This window comes from Mytilus trossulus, chromosome 1, assembly GCF_036588685.1.
Source record: "Mytilus trossulus isolate FHL-02 chromosome 1, PNRI_Mtr1.1.1.hap1, whole genome shotgun sequence".
In the NCBI taxonomy this organism is placed as follows: domain Eukaryota; kingdom Metazoa; phylum Mollusca; class Bivalvia; order Mytilida; family Mytilidae; genus Mytilus; species Mytilus trossulus.
Genome location: NC_086373.1, coordinates 93,090,712 through 93,109,078, shown reverse-complemented (window position 1 = coordinate 93,109,078; position 18,367 = coordinate 93,090,712). Strand labels below are relative to the sequence as shown.

Genomic DNA, 18,367 nt, shown 5'->3' with positions numbered 1-18,367 from the left:
GTTTTTGTTATACCGATAATATCTTAATAAAACATATTGTTCAAACATAGTGTGAGAAAATCTCATTTTATTACAACATGTGTCCAACTATCACACCACTAAATGCTGTTCGCATTAAGTTCCCGCTACGGATTGTTCCGGTAGATGAGTACGTAGAATGAGTCCGTATAGTGCATGCATCTCCCTGGTTTAAAAGCAAGACAGCAACTCCAGTTGAACCTGTGTAGACAGATTGTGCTCCCCCATTTTCAACAAATATTGATCCGCGACTTGCGCTATTGACAACAATCTCAAATGAACCGTAGCCCTGTCGTTCAGAAAACACTGTGTAAGAAAATAGATAAACACCCCCAATTGGCGCAATAAATGCCCCAGTATGCTTGTTGTAACAGTTACCGACATTTGTCTCTATATGGTCAAATAGTAAAGTATGATGTGGTCCAATTTTCGTCTCGCTGTGGCTCAGCCAAACATAAAATGCCACCGTTGGTTTTGAAGTCGGTGCGGCAGTTCCAAGAAGAAGTCTTTTTGCTTTAAAAGAAAAACAATTCATTAATCATGCATTTCGTTTTATACTTCATATATTTCCCATTATATTTCAATAATCAATATGTATGAAAAAGAATTCAACTGAAATATGCTATTATGAATGCGTTATCATATCAACATTATAGGTAGACAAAATGCATAACACATTTAGTTTGTTAAGGATCATAATCACATGGACCTTATAATCGTTCCCTCAGCTCTGTTACGAGAGGCTACAGCCTCAGTATTACTTACATTACATATTCAAACCGAAGGTTCAGTCAAAATATTTTTACTCATACTAATTCAACGGCAAAGCGGAAAGCATCCACAAGGATTGACTTTTGCAACTGAGCGGTACTTACTATATCGAATAAAGAGAGTGCGTTGTCAGTTTATTTTCGACTTATGAGTTTGAATGACCCTTGTGGTATCTTTCGCTCTCTTTTTAAAAAGTTAAATCACAAAAATACTGAACTTAGAGGAAAATCAATTCGGAATCACATGGCAAAATCAAAAAACAAAACGCATCAAAAACGAATGGACAAGAATTGTCATATTCCTAACTTGGTACAATGTAACCTCGCAATATATGTTGTAACTTTTAGGATTATACCATGAGCACAAACCAGTCATATTGAATATCTACCTTTTCCACGATAATCACCATACATCTGTTCTTTTTTATCTTTTCTTGCTCTCTTGAGTGTTTCATTGTCATTCACAGTGCCTACAGCGTCAGTCTGTCCCGAAACAGAATCACTTTCGTTAGAAAATGTCTGCCATTTGTTACACATTAACTTCAAATGTTCTACATCTTCCTTTATTTTTACTGTCTCCTCTTTTTCTATTTGAGATAATTCCTCCTCTTTCTTCAGACGCCTGATTTCAAGGTCGTGCTGAACAATAGCTTCTTTCATTATTCGCATTTGGTTATCATATTTTTCTTCCAGTTCCAGGACTTTAAAATGAAATTGCGCAGTTAACTTATCTTCTAATTGTTTTAATGCCTCTTGTATACTCCTATATTCTGAAGGCATAGAATTATACACTGTATCTGTGCTTTCCGGCAAGGCAGAACAAGTTTTTGACATTACAAACACGAAACTAACGTTCCAAAACACATACCAATAAGATTTCATGATGTTTAGTTTGTTTAAGGAACAATATGACATATACAGTGTGTAATTAATATTTCAATAAATGAATGCCAAACTTAACAAGATAAGGTAGACAGGTATTTCCTAATTCACATTATCTTATCTATATCATATATAGGACGTTCACAACGGTTTGTGTATACTGTTATTAATTTCAATAGATAAATAGAACATCAGGAGTATGTAAAACACGTTAATTATCCACATTTAAAACAATGTATGTTAAATGTAAAGCTATGAGGTAAAAAGTAAAATCACAAAAATACTGAACTCAGAGGAAAATCAATTTGGAAAGTCCATAATCACATGGCAAAATCAAGAAACAAAACGCATCAAAAACGAATGGACAAGAACTGTCATATTCCTGACTTGGTACAGGCATTTTCAAATGTAGAAAATGGTGGATTAAACCTGGTTCTATAGCGCTAACCCTCTCACTTTAATAACAGTCTCATCAAATTCCGCTACATTCACCCGTAAATTTGATTAGCTAAACAATATTAAATTTTCTTATTTGTTTACTTTCATTTGAAATTGTCATTGAATTCGAGGTCGGTCCAAAACTAAACTTGACGACAAAAAATATTACTACAAAATTCGATTTCTGATAGCACTTATATATGATAGAGAACATATTTCTCGTACTTTCCAGGAATGCCATGTGGTTCAAATCGTTGTGAGCACTCAATCCACCCATAAAAGAGGGACGAAAGATATTAAAGGGCAGTCTAACTCATAAATCTATACCAAACTGACAACACCATGGCTAAAAATGAAAAAGACAAACAGTAAACAATTGTACACATGACACAACATAGAAAACTAAAGAATAAACAACACGAACCCCACGAAAAACTAGGGGTGATATCAGGTGCTCCGGAAGGGTAAGTAGATCCTGCTACACATGTGGCACCCGTCGTGTTGCTTATGTGATACCAAATCCGGTAAATAGTCTAATTCGGAAGGTCAAATTCATGAAAGGGAAGGGGATTGTAGTTACGACGTAAGGATCATATCCGATATCATTTGTGAAACGGTTATTTCATAACGGTCAACCAACTCGTGATGGCGTCCGTAAATTACGAAAGAATGATTTCAACTTCACCATTTGGAACTTTCGGTTTAATAGCGTCCTTTTCCCTAAACTAAAATATCAAGCAGTTCAACTCCAGAATATTTGGTGTAAAGCCGCAACTAGCAGTCCGAGAAAAGGCATAATCTTGTGTGATGCAAACAATATGGATGGTATGTTTTACGAGCCTTATGAATATATAACTGTAACTGGTTGGAACTGTTTTAGGGGACTAAAACTAGTGGATTATACTATTATCAGTTTTAAAATCCATTATTTGACCTCGAAGTCGAGAGGTCAATGTTGTCTTCCATTGTAAATGACACAAAAAGCTACAGCATTAGCCAAAAATTGAAGGCATAGGTCAGTGAATACAAAAATGTATCTTCCTGACACGAAAATGTCTAAAAATCAAGATTTTGATCGTTATTTTAAAACGTGAAATTCATAGAAAGGTCATGATGGAATGCCACATTTTATATTGTAGATAATACACAAACATGTCAAATATGAATAGACAGTGGGGTCCTCCGTTCGCCAAAACTCACATTTATCTGGAGAATGGGAGTACGGAAATATTAAATGACAGCAAACTGCCATAAGTCAAGATAAACTATGGACTTCACGATAAAAGAAAATCCGAAAGAAAAACAAAACATTATAGTGGAGTGACAAATCAGGAAAAGTCGCTTAGTTAAGGAGTTTAATGCACCGAAATACCTCACGGCTGAAAATGCACATGAAGATAGAGTTAACATTATACTTTCATTTTAGCCCTGTCGTAGAGTTTTCCCGCTGTGCAGTTTTTTGTAAAATTGCGATAAAGTGTGACTTTCCGATTTTTTTCTTTTTTATTTTCAAAAACGCGAACGTTTATAACTAATTCCCGAATGAAGATATCAACACAAAAGTTGTTATCAGATGAAAGAGTACTGTATCAGCTTTAAATTGATATCAAACTGTCTTATCATATTATCATATAAATTAAGTGAATTGGACGATTTTCAAATGTATATGTCATTTTTTACAATGTTACCGTTTGACAAAGTATAAACCATTTCTTATATATATCATCAGTGGCACATTTTCACAAAAAACAGTATAATAATCAATATGCAAGAAGTTTTAATGCCTAAAATTGCGAAAAAGTATGCAAATTAAGATTTTCGGGCCGTTTTATAATACTTATCATTTAGCAGTTTTACTATTTGATTTTCACCTCATTAAGTCTTTTTGCTTTCCCTTTTCCTATTTTCCCCTGACTTATGATTTGCTGTTTTTCCCCAGAAAATAAAACTGTGTATTTTCTTTTTTTTTTCATCTATAGTAAGACATATTTATATCATTGTCCATGTCTAGTTTTTGACTGAGTATACAGATTTTATGTGTTAGTGATTTTTAGTTGTTTTATTTCTTGTTAATTTTGTTGAATAAACTAATTTTAAACCACATTGGTACATCCCCGAAATAACCCGGAAAATAATGGACACGAGTCCTGTTAATTTGCTCACTCAGTTCCAAAAAGGAGTAGGCTTAAGAGTAATTGGGAATTATGCGTTATTTGCCAAATATCTACTAATGAACATTTGTCAATGCAACAGAAAAAGGGAAGACTACTCTTTTAGACGAAATAGATGTCAGACAGGGTATTGTTTATCGCCGCCTTTATGATGAATTTGAATCAACGAAAGTGATTCCATTAGAACAAATAAAATATCATAGGTCGTGTTATAAAGCCTATACAAGTAAAAAAAAACTTGGAAACATTTCAAATAGGTAAAGAAGTATGCTCAACATCGAGTGCAAACCATTCTGTGTTTGAACCAACTTGTGTTAAAACACGCTCAACGGTATTACAATTAGACTGGCCTAAATGTTTATTCTGTAAACAAAAGTCTTACAAGCGAGATAAGCAATTACGGCGAGTTGAGTCTGTTGAACGTGCTGATAATATATTAAATGCAGCAAAAGACAACTTTGACTTTCAAATGGTAAGTTTACTCTCTATGGAGAACTTCAAGGACAAGGCATTGTATCATTCAACATGCATTGCTAACTATATGCTGAACTGGAAAAGGGAACCTTCCGATGATGTTTCAAATGAGGCGGAGCATGATATTGCTTTCAAGAACCTGACGGAAGTTCTACACGATGATCTGTTTTTTAATAAGAAAGCATTTTCGTTGTCGAATTTACTAGACACGTATTGTTCCACTCTCCCACAAGAAATTAGAAGTAGATATACAACTTATAAACTGCAACACAAACTGAAAAATCACTACGGTGATCGCTTTGTTGTTCAGTCTCAAAGAGGACAGGGTAAATCAAATATGATTTTCAGTAGCTCTATCGGTGTTTCTGAGGCTATTCGCGCTGCCAGTAGTTTAAAAGCGGAATTTTCTGAGATGAAAACCAGTTTTGTTAATGATTCCATACATCAAGAAGATCAGACCCTACATGATGCTGCAAACATTTTGAGAAGCAGTTTACAATCCTTCAAAATTTCGGCTGAATTTTATCCATCTCCTTCGGAAGTTTCTATCTCTACGGCTACAATTCATACCTACCTCTTTGATAAACTTTCTTGCCAGATTACTAGTAATAGATGATAACTATTTTCATATGGAGAATGATTTCAATTCACTCTCAGGTGATACAGTACGGAAATGTATTGCTTTAGTCGAGTGTGTGATATCGCTGCATAAAAAAATAGTTTACACCTTTTAGTTTATCATTGGCTCTTCAGTTGCATCATGATTATGGTTCTAAAAATCTTATTGAAACTTTACATTCGCATGGCTTTTGTGCGTCTTACACTGAGGTTAGACAATTTCTGACTAGTTCAGCTAACCATGAAATTATAAGTTCCCAAAATGAAACATACATCCCCAATTGAATATGTTCTAAAATTTCAGGTGGAGACTTCATTCAAGACGGGTCTGACAACGTTGATATTAATGCAGAAACTATGGATGAAAACACTTCTAGTCTCATGTCATGTTTTCCTTTCTATAAGCCTAAGGAAAGATTCGGCCCACCTAAATGTACCGAGCCATACTGCCAAATCGAATCATGTGCAACCAATAAATCTAACGTGTCTGATAAGGCTTGGGTATTGCTCCGATCACTTACACGCGACATTGTTGAACTACATTGGTTTTAAAATGATAAAAAACAAATGATACCTTTTTGGACAGGCTTTTACAAAAGACTTTCCGACCAAAAAAACATTCATGTCGTCGTTGCATATCCTCCAATCATAGACGCAAAAACTGCTGACATGGCGACAGTATATACGACAATTGTAAAATGCGTAGAAATGTCAAAGGCCGCAGGTCAGAATAACCCAGAACAGACCTTCGACCAACAGCTTTATGCCATAGCCCAACAAGTAAAGTGGTCTATGCCTCAGATTTTTCACCCACACGTTGTTAGATTATGTTGATTTCACATGGTTTCTAGTTACATTTCAGCAATAGGCAAAATATGGCTGGGCTTCGGGATTTATTGGTCGATTCGGGTGCATTTGCAGGATGTACAGTAACTGTAGATCAGATTCTCTAAGGCAAGCAGTTTAATCGCGGTGTTAGAGCTTACACATTAGCATATGAAACTGTGATGGCATTATGGTTCAAGAAATTTTTTCAATGGTGTTCAAACCAACGAAAAATTGCTAGCATAGACGAAAATACTGGCAAACAATGCTTTCTTGTCATGATGCATTCAGTGACCTTAATACAAAGGTATTAGATCTCTCTGAATTTTTAATTCTTTTCCGGGAACAGTTATCTTCGTTGATTTCGGAGTTCAGAGAGTTTTCTTATAAAGCATCTTCAATTTTAAATTTTGGGAAATGTTTTTACGAGCCGTTGACGTTATGATTATGAATGTCAAAGCAGAACGTGATGGAGATTGGACTTTACACCTCCAATCCGTGTCTTCTATGTTGCCTTGTTTCTTCTTGCAAACAAAACAAATTATGCTAGGTGGACACCAGCTTATTTAATTGACATGCTGAATCTCCCAAAAGACACTTATTCAGCTTTCATGTCCTGAAAGTTTGCAGTCAGACAAAAGCCTGGTATATTCAATGGCATATGGAGTGATATGGCAACAGAGAAGACTATAATCACAGATTCGAAGGGAAACGGCGGTATTGCAACAGGTTTGCATGCTTGTAAACCAACTGCAAACTTTATCAAATAATTTAGAAGTATAACATGTACTTTTTTGTGTTATTTTTTCGTAACCACTTCAAATCATCGGACGTGCATAATAATGTCAAATGTTATTGAAATATACACAAATATCTTCATTTGTATCAAAATTTCTGTAAATCGTGTTTGTGTGATATATATAGTGCTTTAAAACGGTAAAAGTCAAAAGTCTACTCTTGATGTTTTGTTGTTTGCGTTGTTTTATAAAAAAAGGGGGATGCACACATCGTCATGCATTTTCAAAATGATATTACTCTTAGACTGGTTGACCTATTGTCATCAATAAAACTTCATATACTATCGTGTTCATGCTGACAGTTATGCATCAAGACTATTTTTATAATTTCAACATTATTTTTTTATTTCAAAAAGGAATAATGAATTTGGGTGTAAACTTTACATACTAACTTCTCCTTTATTCTTTATGGTATCTTAACAAAACTTTCCCAAAAATATCTTTATCTATTGTAATATATTATTGCAAAGCTGAATATTAAATATAAATATTTTTTATCGATAATTTTTGTAAATAAAGATAATCTTTATCATTTTCTTCCATATTGGCTGCGGGTGTGAACATCACTAATCTATGTCAATCTGGCATAAATATTAGAAGCTGAATTTCTGCAGCACCCTTAGAGCTTGCTTCCATTGAATTTTTTTCTCAGTTATCATGAGCGACTACCGAGAAATCGTCCAAAATGTCCAAAAATTCCGATTTTTTAAAGTCCCCCCTTTTAACCTTTAATCGCAATTATCAAAAATCTGCACCACTTTGGCATTCTACGACATGCCTTAATAGAAGGGTATTATATTTATCTTCAAAATAAGACCAAAACTAGCCGTGAGGTATTTCGGTGCATTAATGTTTTAATTTACCTTAATTGTCACCGTAATATTAAATATAAACCTAAAGATTGATCAGAATCGAACCTCACTGAAACTGGGGGGAGTGGGGCTATTATTTTTTTAGTTGTACGTAGCAACCTTCTATCTAGAGACCACCTATATATGCACTTCTGAGACAAGGATTACAAATTCGCAAGGGACTGTAACCGTTAGTGTCCGCTAAGCTTTAGCAGACATATTCTCTACAAAGATGTCTCTTCGGTAATGATGTACTAAACTACCCATCTGCTGACATTATTAAATTAGAGCGAAATCAATATATGTTGAATACAGAGTTTAATAGCACTAACAACTAATGCTGCAAAATACATCATATTTAGAATTGATCATATACGAGCATTCGTATACATACTCCTTTCCATCTATTTTGTTGGGGGGATAATTAAAGATAGATGCTGTATCGAATCAAAATTTATAAAAAGATGACTGGATTCGGTCATATTATAGTGTGCTGCGCTTGATGAAATTGAAAAAAAATATCTGTTTAGAATTAAAAAAAAATAGTATATATATAAACTCATCATAGATACCAGGATTGAAATTTAATTTTTGCGCCACACACACGTTCCGTCTTCAAAAGACTCATCAGTGACGCTCGAATCAAAACAATTTTAAAAAAATCATATAAGAACGAAGTGGAAGAGGTGACAAATTTCTAAAGCTTTTGCAAAATACAGCGAAGGTAATCTATTCATGAGGTAGAAAAGCCTAAGTATTTCAAAAATTCAAATTTATGACCATGTCAATGATATTTCATGTCAACACAGACGCGATGACAACTAAGCTGGTGATACCCTTGGGGAAAAAACTCCAATAGCAGTGGTATCGATTCAGTGGTTGTAAATAAACTCATCGGCATTGATTCTAGGACGCGCGTTTCGTCTATAAAAGACTTTCCAGTGAAGCTCGAATCGTGACAAGTTAAGCAAAAGGCCAAGTGAAGTACGAAGCTGAAGAGCATTTAGGACGAAAATTTCCTAAAGGTTTTGCCAAATATAGCTACGGTATCATATTCTTGAGGTAAAAAAAAGCCTTGGTATTTCAAAAATTCAATGTTTTGTAAACAGTTCATTTATGATAATGACCTTATCAATGATATTTCATGTCAAAATAAAAGCTATGACTACTGGGCTGATGATAACCTCGGGGAATAAAAACTCTACCAGCAGTGGCAACGACCCAGTGGTTGTAAGTTAACTCATCATAAATACCAGGATTTAAATTTTATATTTGCACCAGACGTCCGTTCCGTCTATATAAGACTCATTAGTGACGCCGAATAAAAAAAAAGTTAAAAAGAGTAAAAAAAGTACAAAGCTGAAGAGCATATGTTACAACTGTAACAAGAACATAATTGTAGATTAAAAAAAAAAGAATTTACTACCACAATTTGTTCTAGATTTATCATAAAAAATATATTACATATCGTTCGACACCACAAGGACATAAAGTGTCTTAAAAATACTTTTCACCACTTTTGTTATAGAAGTAACAATGACGTGAGTTATACATTTATAAATCATTTCAATGGTTAAATGTTGTTACTGATCAAGTAATTTTACATTTTAGTTTTAAATCCCACACGGGAGTGCCCTTTAGAAAGTATGAAATCACCAGACAGGTAACATGGAGCATACAAATTGTAATAAGATAAAAGATTTTTTATAGTTTAATTTTCAATTTGCAAAAAAAAATCATTTGCTTGAATCAAACTAACTTTCTAAGTTGACTTTTCCATTTACTGAGGTTTTTAATTGGCTAAAACGTTACCTTTTCCGTCATGGAACCATTAATCAATTGTAAGTTGTTACTCTACTATATATGTTAAACTTCGAACTTTCGAAGGAAGCAATTTAATAGTACAACAAAACATTGTTTTCCGTTGTCAAAAACCACAAAAAAAACCATATCCGTTCAGTAATATCAAAGTTTTCGTCCACAATGTAAAGATAGGTCAGCAAAAGTAATATTTATAGTATTATAAAAACAACAATTTGAATACAACAAGTTTGTCTAAATAAAAAATAAAATGACATGTGGACTATAAGTCACTGAAACAGAAAACAAACCAACGGACATCAATGGGTCACTCATAGGCTTACAACAGTTACCAGTTATCAATTAAATGTCAAGCTCTAAAAGGTTCAGTCTAGAAATATAACTTATGCTACTATAAAACAGACAAATATAGATACAGTTGTTTACACATAACATACCATGGTTAAAGAGACCGATAAATTTAATTATGATATAAAGAAGTATGTGACATGTGTTTTTTCCAGACATCAGACCTGTATTCTTAAAAACTAAAAATGTAAGAAGCCCCATACTAAGTTTATAAAATGCGGGTCATACATTAAAAAAAAAAGATTGACAGAGATATTAGTTTCGATTGCAAAGTTGGCGTTAAACGTATTTGCTGTACTGTTTACTGTACACGTTTTTAAATTCATGTACCCAAAGGTTCATTGTGTTTGGCAACTTTGGATCTTGGGGAATATAATAATACGGAAAATGTCGTTCCGTTTAAAGAGCTATGCACACTAAAATAGTGGTATAACTTTGTGAGACAATTATTTTTGAAAAAATTTGACGCGTGAATGGGTTCTAACAAATATTCATCTTTGACTACTAATAAACGAGTGTTAGTTCTATACTCATGACAACGAATTGTACAGATACAATACAAAATAACTATTTTAAGATGCAATATGTATGTTTTTTTTCTGAAATCGGACTCATATTTCTCTCAAACAGATTTTACTGCGCGTATTGCTATTTAATATTTATTAATCGACATTAACTAGAGGTATAGAGAAGGATTCAGATCTCACAAATATCAAAACATGTTTAATCCCGCCGCAATTTTGCGCCTGTCCCAAATGGTTATCAAGGTACCAGGATAATAATTTAATACGCCAGACGCGCGTTTCGGCTACATAAGACTCATCTGTGGCGCTCATATAAAAACAGTTAAAATGCCAAACAAGTACAAAGTTGAGGACCTAAGTCAGGAGCCTATTACCTTTATTGATCTTTTATATTTTTTTTTATTTTAGTTCATTTATATGTTTTGGAGTTTAATCTGATGTCAATTATTCCAGAACTAGTACACATTCTATTTAAGAGTCGGCTGAAGCCCACCTCCGGGTGCTAGATTTTCTCGCTGTTTTGAAGACCAATTGGTGATCTTTGACTGTTTTCTACTTTTGTCGGGTTGTTGTCTCTTTAACGTACTTCCCAATCCCATTCTGAAGTTTATTTGTCAACTTCAAAAGAAGTTGAAGACCAACAACAGCTCTACCTACTGAGTTTTTGATACTCTAGCGGAAAAATAAAACATTCACCAACAATTGCATATACTTGTTGATTGTAAAAAAAAATGGAAAATGTCACTATATTTTTGACTGGTAAATTTATTTAAATTTACTGATTTAAATTTACTGATTGAGAATGTCATTTTATTTTTATTTACAATATTATTTTGAAAAGTCTGTGCTATCCCGATAAACCGGTTTTGTTTGATACCGTTTCAGTTAGTGATTATCTTTGTTAATGTCTGTGAAATTTTTTAAAGTTCAAAATGATGGTTTAAGAAACTATAATGTTATACCTATTTGTACTCATTCACTTAATATTATTATTTGTTGTATTATGGTTGCATTTTTTTTCATTTGTAAGATGACCTATTGTACAGTTTGTGAAATATTTTAGTCTCCTAAGGTTTACAAGAAAAAAAAAAAGTAACATTTTCCGGAATACAAAAAAAATGAGCTCTCAAACAATCTTTAATGTATGATAAACTGCGTCTTTATTTCAACGGATACAAATTTATCCATTTAACTAAAAACTGTTTTCCGCTCAGGAACAAATATACCGTTTAATGAAATTGAGATTTCCGAAACAAAACAAGTAAACAGAATCAAATATAAACCTAGGTCAGAAAACACTACTTTTTGACAAGATAGCATGACATTGTTTTTAAGATATACCGTACATACATATGTATTCTAATAAGTCTTTTGTTTATTAGTGTTAAAGATTGTAATGACTCAATATGCTAAGATTTTTTCCTAACCTATCACTGAAGGTGGGAGAGTCGTGCATTTTTCTGGTTTTGTGTCGGTGTCCGAATCAAAATTGAAAGCACTAAAAGCTACGTTATATAATGATAATGATTTTAAAAAAAATTCATGGAAATCTGATCATGTCTTGTAAAGGAATTTCCCCATAGGAATAATTCTCAACCCAAACTAGTTCTACACAGTTTTATTTGTTTAAGTGTATCTGTTATTAGCATAAGAATAGTTACAAATTACAAATTATAAATTACAAAGTTGAAAGATAAAAAATAATGGAATACAATTATTTGTTCTAGTGTTATAATTTTAATCAATATAAAAACGAACATCTATATCAACGAAAAACAAAATGGCTTAAAGACTCATTCTATAGACAAAGCACATAAATAAAAATGAACGAAAAGTATACAGAAAATGAATGAAACTAGCACAATTAGATAATGGCGGGATGCATAGATAGCGGAGCCACGCCAATAGGATATTGCAAAAAATGAATTAAAAAGTAAAGATTAAAGATATACAAAGATAAGTGAAAACATCACCATACCACGTAATTAATATGCTAAACATGTCAGTATCTGTAATCTATACAGCAATACCATCCTGAACTGTTTTTGATATTTATACGGGACATTTATCAATAAGACGTTCTTTTGCATAACCCTGGTTCATCAACTTTCTGCTTAGACTCTGGTGACGTTTTATTAAGTTTAAATGACAGCTGCTAGCTGTTGAATACCGAATGAGTAATGGTAAATGTATATCTCGTATGTAGGTGAAATTGTTTACTGCTGCTAAAGTGATGGTAATAGATACTTTCAATATTAAATCATCTTATTTGTAATCGATTCAGGTATTGAGATGACTGTTTTTGTCCAATTCGAGTTATACGTCTTGAAATGAGGCGGTTGAGTCTATTGTTTTTTTTTCCCCAGTTTCTAGTTCTGTAGAATATATTAATGGAACACAATCAGAAAAGTTTGGATTTTTTATAATGGAAAAGGCATGATAAATATACCTGAAATAGAAATTAAATGATCTTTTTGTCATTTGACAAGTTTGAGGGAACTCCGACTCATATGAAAATAAGAAGAGGTTAACAGGAGAGACTGTCCTTTCCCATATGAATTGTGGAAAATGTGTTGAAAAGGTCTACCTTAAATCAACAAATAGTGAATAGAGCATCATGAATATATATCTGAAATAGAAATTAAGTCTTCTAGCTTCTGTCATCATTTGACAAGTATTTGAAGGAACCCCGACTCAAATGAAAATAAGAAGAGGTTAGCAGGAGAGACTGCCCTTTTTCATAGGAATTTTAGAAAATGTGTTGAAAAGGTCTACCTTAAGTTAGAACAATACAAAGATTGTATAACTCCAATTCCCAAGTTTTAAAATGCTGTAACTTTCTTAATAATGCTTGAAAATTTATAAAAGTGAAAGTTTTGGATAGCTAACAGATTACTTTTTCAAATTAATGCAATGTTAGTATTGTGCAACAACTATGTAAATAATTATAATGTTAACTGTGTTTAAAATATGTTTCACCCAAATTTCCACATTCAAATGAAATTAGCTTCTGCATAGGTATCCCTAGAGAGTTGGTTTTATTATATGTTGTTCCTCTGGCCATTATCTACAAAAGAATGTCTCAGATTTCAGATAGAATGTAGAGAACAAATGTTACACCTAATTAAACATTATCTTCTTTAAAAATATGTGGTTATGATGTTTACACTAATTAGAGATTTATGAGAGAATGGTATACCAGAGAGACAATCTGAGACACCCTTTTGAAGCCCATTATGAGTTGATTAAGAATTCGTTCAAAGTTTCTTTTTAGTTAAAGAGATAATAGAGCTAAATTCATTCGAGTGAACTTACCCAGATTTTGCCACTAATTACATAATAATTGATTACATAATGATTGCATAATAAAAATATTGCTTTAATTTAAAAGATTAATCTTTTATCTTCCTATATATACCTCCATTATTATTTATTCTTTGCATTCATAAGAAAGTTACAACATTTCATAGGTTAGTGATTGGAAGTAAAACAATCTTTGTATTGTGCTACCTTAAATCAACAGATATGTTAAAGGAAGAAACTAAGGCATAAACTGATCACTTGTTCCTCGGTATACCATGTTTTATATTTTTGTTTCACTATAACCAAAATATGCTGTAAGGTATCCCAAAGCAATACATTTATAGCGTAAGCTTCCATTCCTATATTAAAAAGCAAAGTGGATTATTTTTTTTAGACAATTTTTCAATTTCAAATGGGGAAATGTGGTATAAAAGGTTGAACAATCTAAAGTTTTGGTATAAATTATTCTATCGCTTTAAAATTATGCAGACGCTCTAAAGTGTTTTTGTTATAACTTAACAAATGGTTTAACACTACGAGAGTAAACAGTTTTCAAAGTATTTCTGAATTAAAAAGATCAGAGTTAATCAGCTGTCTTCTGAAATATAATTAAAAAAACAAGATTTTAAATACGCATGAAAATTCGTCTTCTTATATCTTTATGATAGAAAGCAGGCATTCTCACGTCTACTGCTGCAGAGATTTTTCAATTTTGTTGTTATTTTTTTACCAAACAGATATTCATTATCTCAATAAGCAGGACGTGTTACACTATGCACAATGAAAAGAATTACAACTATCGATTACTTCTTAACCGTAAATTAAATCAAATTGTGAATTATTTAAACCAATGTTCTAAAAGATATACTTTATATTTCAATTCAGTATAAACGCTAAAGTACTATTCATCATTTTTATTGCTTAACCTCTAAAGTATTATAACAAGTTTAAGTATTATGATTGCAAATGAGACAACTGTATCCACCAGAGATCAAATGACACAGACTAATGACACTGTTCTTATTCAAATAAGCATCCTGCCCTTTTCAAGTACCGACTATAACCTTTGTCTTTATTCAACTTTTCAATGATTTCAAACAAAAAGGTTTTAACAATCATTGAAAAGTGAAAATCTGGTTGCTTGTTCGATCAATTGTGGGATGTTTTTGTTTTGAATTTTTACACTTTCATGAAAAAACAATGAACAATTCTATCGTGAAGGACAAGGTTAAACCGACGTATAAGAGAATTATGCTCTGTTTTTATTCAACATCATCTATTTTGATATTCATTTAATTATTTTGACAGTGATGCATTTTCTTGAAATTTAAGAATATTGACTTTTGAAAAAATAACGTAGCTTGAATTCCAACTATGACTACTTTTATATATTGAACCCAACACATTCTAGTTGAATAGCACTAATTAACACAATTTACTATGAAGTAAAACCCTAACAAATAAAATGTGAGATTCGTTTGGTGAGGCAAAGTTATTGCGAAAAGACAATATCGACACATTTAGTATTTCTTGTATCGACCAAGTCAAAATGTTTATTTCATTTTAAAAAACTGAGGTATCATTCTCTATGAAAAAATATTCATTTCAACTTTGTCTATTCTCTTTAAGTTTAAAAAAAGCTCTGAATTAAAATACTGAACTTCAAGAAAATTTCAAAATGTCCATGCATGAAATTTGACAAACTAAATGCAACGACTGGAAAACAACTGTGATATTCCTCACCTGGAACATGCATTTTCATAGAAAAATACTTGTTTAAACTTGGTTTTATATCTAGCTAAATCTCCCACTTGTATGACAGTTCCGTAATTTTTACAATAGTGTTTGAGCAAACAGAACAGACATTAGTTATTAACGTAAAAATTATTGGGATCCAGAAACCAAAATTACGAAAATATGCTCCAAAGACGAAAGTAAATATGAATAAAAATACTGGGCTAAACTTGGTTTTATATCCAGCTAAATATCCCACTTGTATGAAAGTTGTTATTTTGACAAAATTGTTTGAGCAAACCAAACAGATACGATAGATTACGTGTCAATAATTAAGACCAAGCAACCAAAAATAAGAAAATATACTTCATAGATTAATAAATATACACATCTTCCTATAAAGACCAAATTTAATGAAATAAAGGGCGCAAAAAACGAAAATAATACCATAAAAATTGTATGCCTTTAAGGCGTTTTTTCTGGACTTATCAATAAAAGGAACGCACAAACGCCCATAAAAAAGAACTCAAAACACAGAGCCATTTCAAGAGGCAAATGACCGAAATGAACATACTAGTAAAAAGACATATTAAGTGCATGTTTACGTATCCGGATGTAATAAGTCGTTCACAAACAACTACTTTTTTCTCTGGTCAGACACATATTTGATTAATATTTGATGTAATTTTTTATATATATCTTGTTCATGGGTAATTGGGTCTTGCCTTTTACTGGTACCAACAGGTGTGTCTTCACATTCTTGATGGTATCAGTGGTGACTAAGTTGTTGTTCAGTTTGATTGACGTATATCCTATATTTGCCTTAATTTATTTTCACCTGTTACATATTAAATATGCCTGCTCTAAGTCAATAGGCTTATAATTTTCGCACTTTTATATCTATTTTCCTCCATTTGGTCTATTGAATTTTGTTTCCCCCTCAGAATTTTCTCAAATCTTGGATATTTACTCATTCTTTAAACAATATAATCATTTGATGATGTTTTACTCTATCGACCGTTTTTTCACTTTTAATATATCTATAAATATTATCTTATTGACACTCATGGCACATTCCTTTTAAGAAAAGGCATATACTATTCAATTACTTTTTCATCAGAAATATCACCTGAATGTTCTTTCTCTTTCAAGGATAAGAGTGTCTTTAAAAGGATGCGTGTCCTTGAGGTTTGCTAAACATGTAAATATATATGATAGCTGTTATGCATTCGTTTGATATGTTTAAGCTTTTGATTTTGCCATTTGATTAGGGACTTTCCGTTTTGAATTTTCCCCGGCATTCAGTGTTTATGTGATTTTACTTTTTGATAATCTTAAGATTTGGAATCCTGGTATATTCATTTAGAAAAATTATCATATCAAGTTATTTAAATGATAACCACTAAGAACTTGTGTAAAGATTGTCCAATGTACAGCTAAATTCAGTAATATAAAAGAGTCGACTAACAAGGTTTCTCATCTACAAGTACAGAATTTTGAGCTTGCGTTTTGTTTTTGAGAGCATTATGTGATAAATTTAGAAAGTTCATGCATAGAAAAAAAAGTATTCAAACAGATGGAGAACAAGGAATATATCAAATAACTAGGGTATAAAAGGTCTTTAAAGCTGAGATAATTGTTCCTAATGATAAGTGTATTTCCTAAGTTCTAACACTCCTGGTCAATGTTGTTTATTTATTCCTCCCACATGTGTCTTACTACAATGCAATAGAAGCCCATGTAAACAAACTTGAATACCAAATTGATCAATCGTAATTAGTCATTGCAGTTTTACACTGGATACTTTGATAGTTGGTATTTATTTATTGACTGTTATTTTTTATAATCTTAAAACTTGCAATAGAGAATACACCAGGAACCCATAAAAAGCAGGAGATGTTTTTTTGTAAAATCTTCAATGAATGAGTTTCGAATAGCGGTATACTACTGTTGCCTTTATTTACATAACTCGTGGAGAAAGCAGTTTAAGTCCTGACTATGTGAAATAATTTATCAAATTTACAAAATTTAACACCCAAAAACCTTTCAACAGCAGAACATATTTGTGAAATTAACAGGAAGAGGATAATCAAAAGTTATCAAATCATTAAAATAATAATTTAAAATGGAGATTTTAAATTAAAATGAATAAGATATTTTCACCAAACTCATAAATGAATAATAGGTGATAACATGTTATTAAAAAACTTTATCACTATTATGCATAAAATAATAAAATATGAAGCTTCATTGCATTTTCCGCTAACGAAATATTTCATATGAATGAAGATCAGAACATTTCGAGCTTTTCAAAAATCTTATATTAAAGAATAGAAAAAAACGGAAATAGAAAAATGGAAATGATAGAATATTCATGTACTGTTTGTTTTGCTTGATAAACTACTGTTCTGAAAAAAAGATTACTTTCGCTGGCCGATATTTCATTTCAGTACATGTATTGCATGGTCGACGGATGTTATTCAACGGATACATTTTTTTTAAGAGCGGAAAGTAGCTTTTCGTCTAATTAATAAATTGTATCTGTTGAAAGTTGATACGAGCTTTAACCTTTGTTAAAATTAAAACTTTTAATTACTAAATGAGAGTTACATTAAAGTAATTTATTTTCATTACTTCGGAGAATGTTACTTTTTGGTTTCTTGTAAACCATCGATTATAAAAAAAAGAAAAAACAAGAAATCACATTAGTCCTAGGTGTCGTTATGAACAGACAAAATATTGACACTATAATATAGAAATACATTAAGCTCTTCGGATGTGCTCAATTGTACA

The 18,367-nt window shown here is 32.0% G+C and overlaps 1 protein-coding gene across 1 annotated transcript; it reads right to left on the bottom strand.

The window, feature by feature from the left end:
- LOC134711201 (uncharacterized) lies at positions 1-1,824 on the bottom strand. Its single transcript, XM_063571663.1, has 2 exons — positions 1,178-1,824; positions 1-531 (listed from the first exon to the last, which is right to left on the bottom strand). Exons 1-2 carry the CDS (start codon positions 1,701-1,703, stop codon positions 71-73), a joined length of 987 nt encoding a protein of 328 aa, XP_063427733.1. The 5' UTR covers positions 1,704-1,824; the 3' UTR covers positions 1-70.
- Positions 1,825-18,367: the final 16,543 nt, after the last annotated feature.

Coding starts and splice junctions, on each gene's coding strand:
- LOC134711201 (XM_063571663.1), bottom strand. CDS start 1,703: ATGTCATATTGTTCCTTAAACAAACTAAACATCATGAAATCTTATTGG. Junction 532..1,177: donor TGGTGATTATCGTGGAAAAG/GTAGATATTCAA, acceptor TTTCTTTTAAAG/CAAAAAGACTTCTTCTTGGA.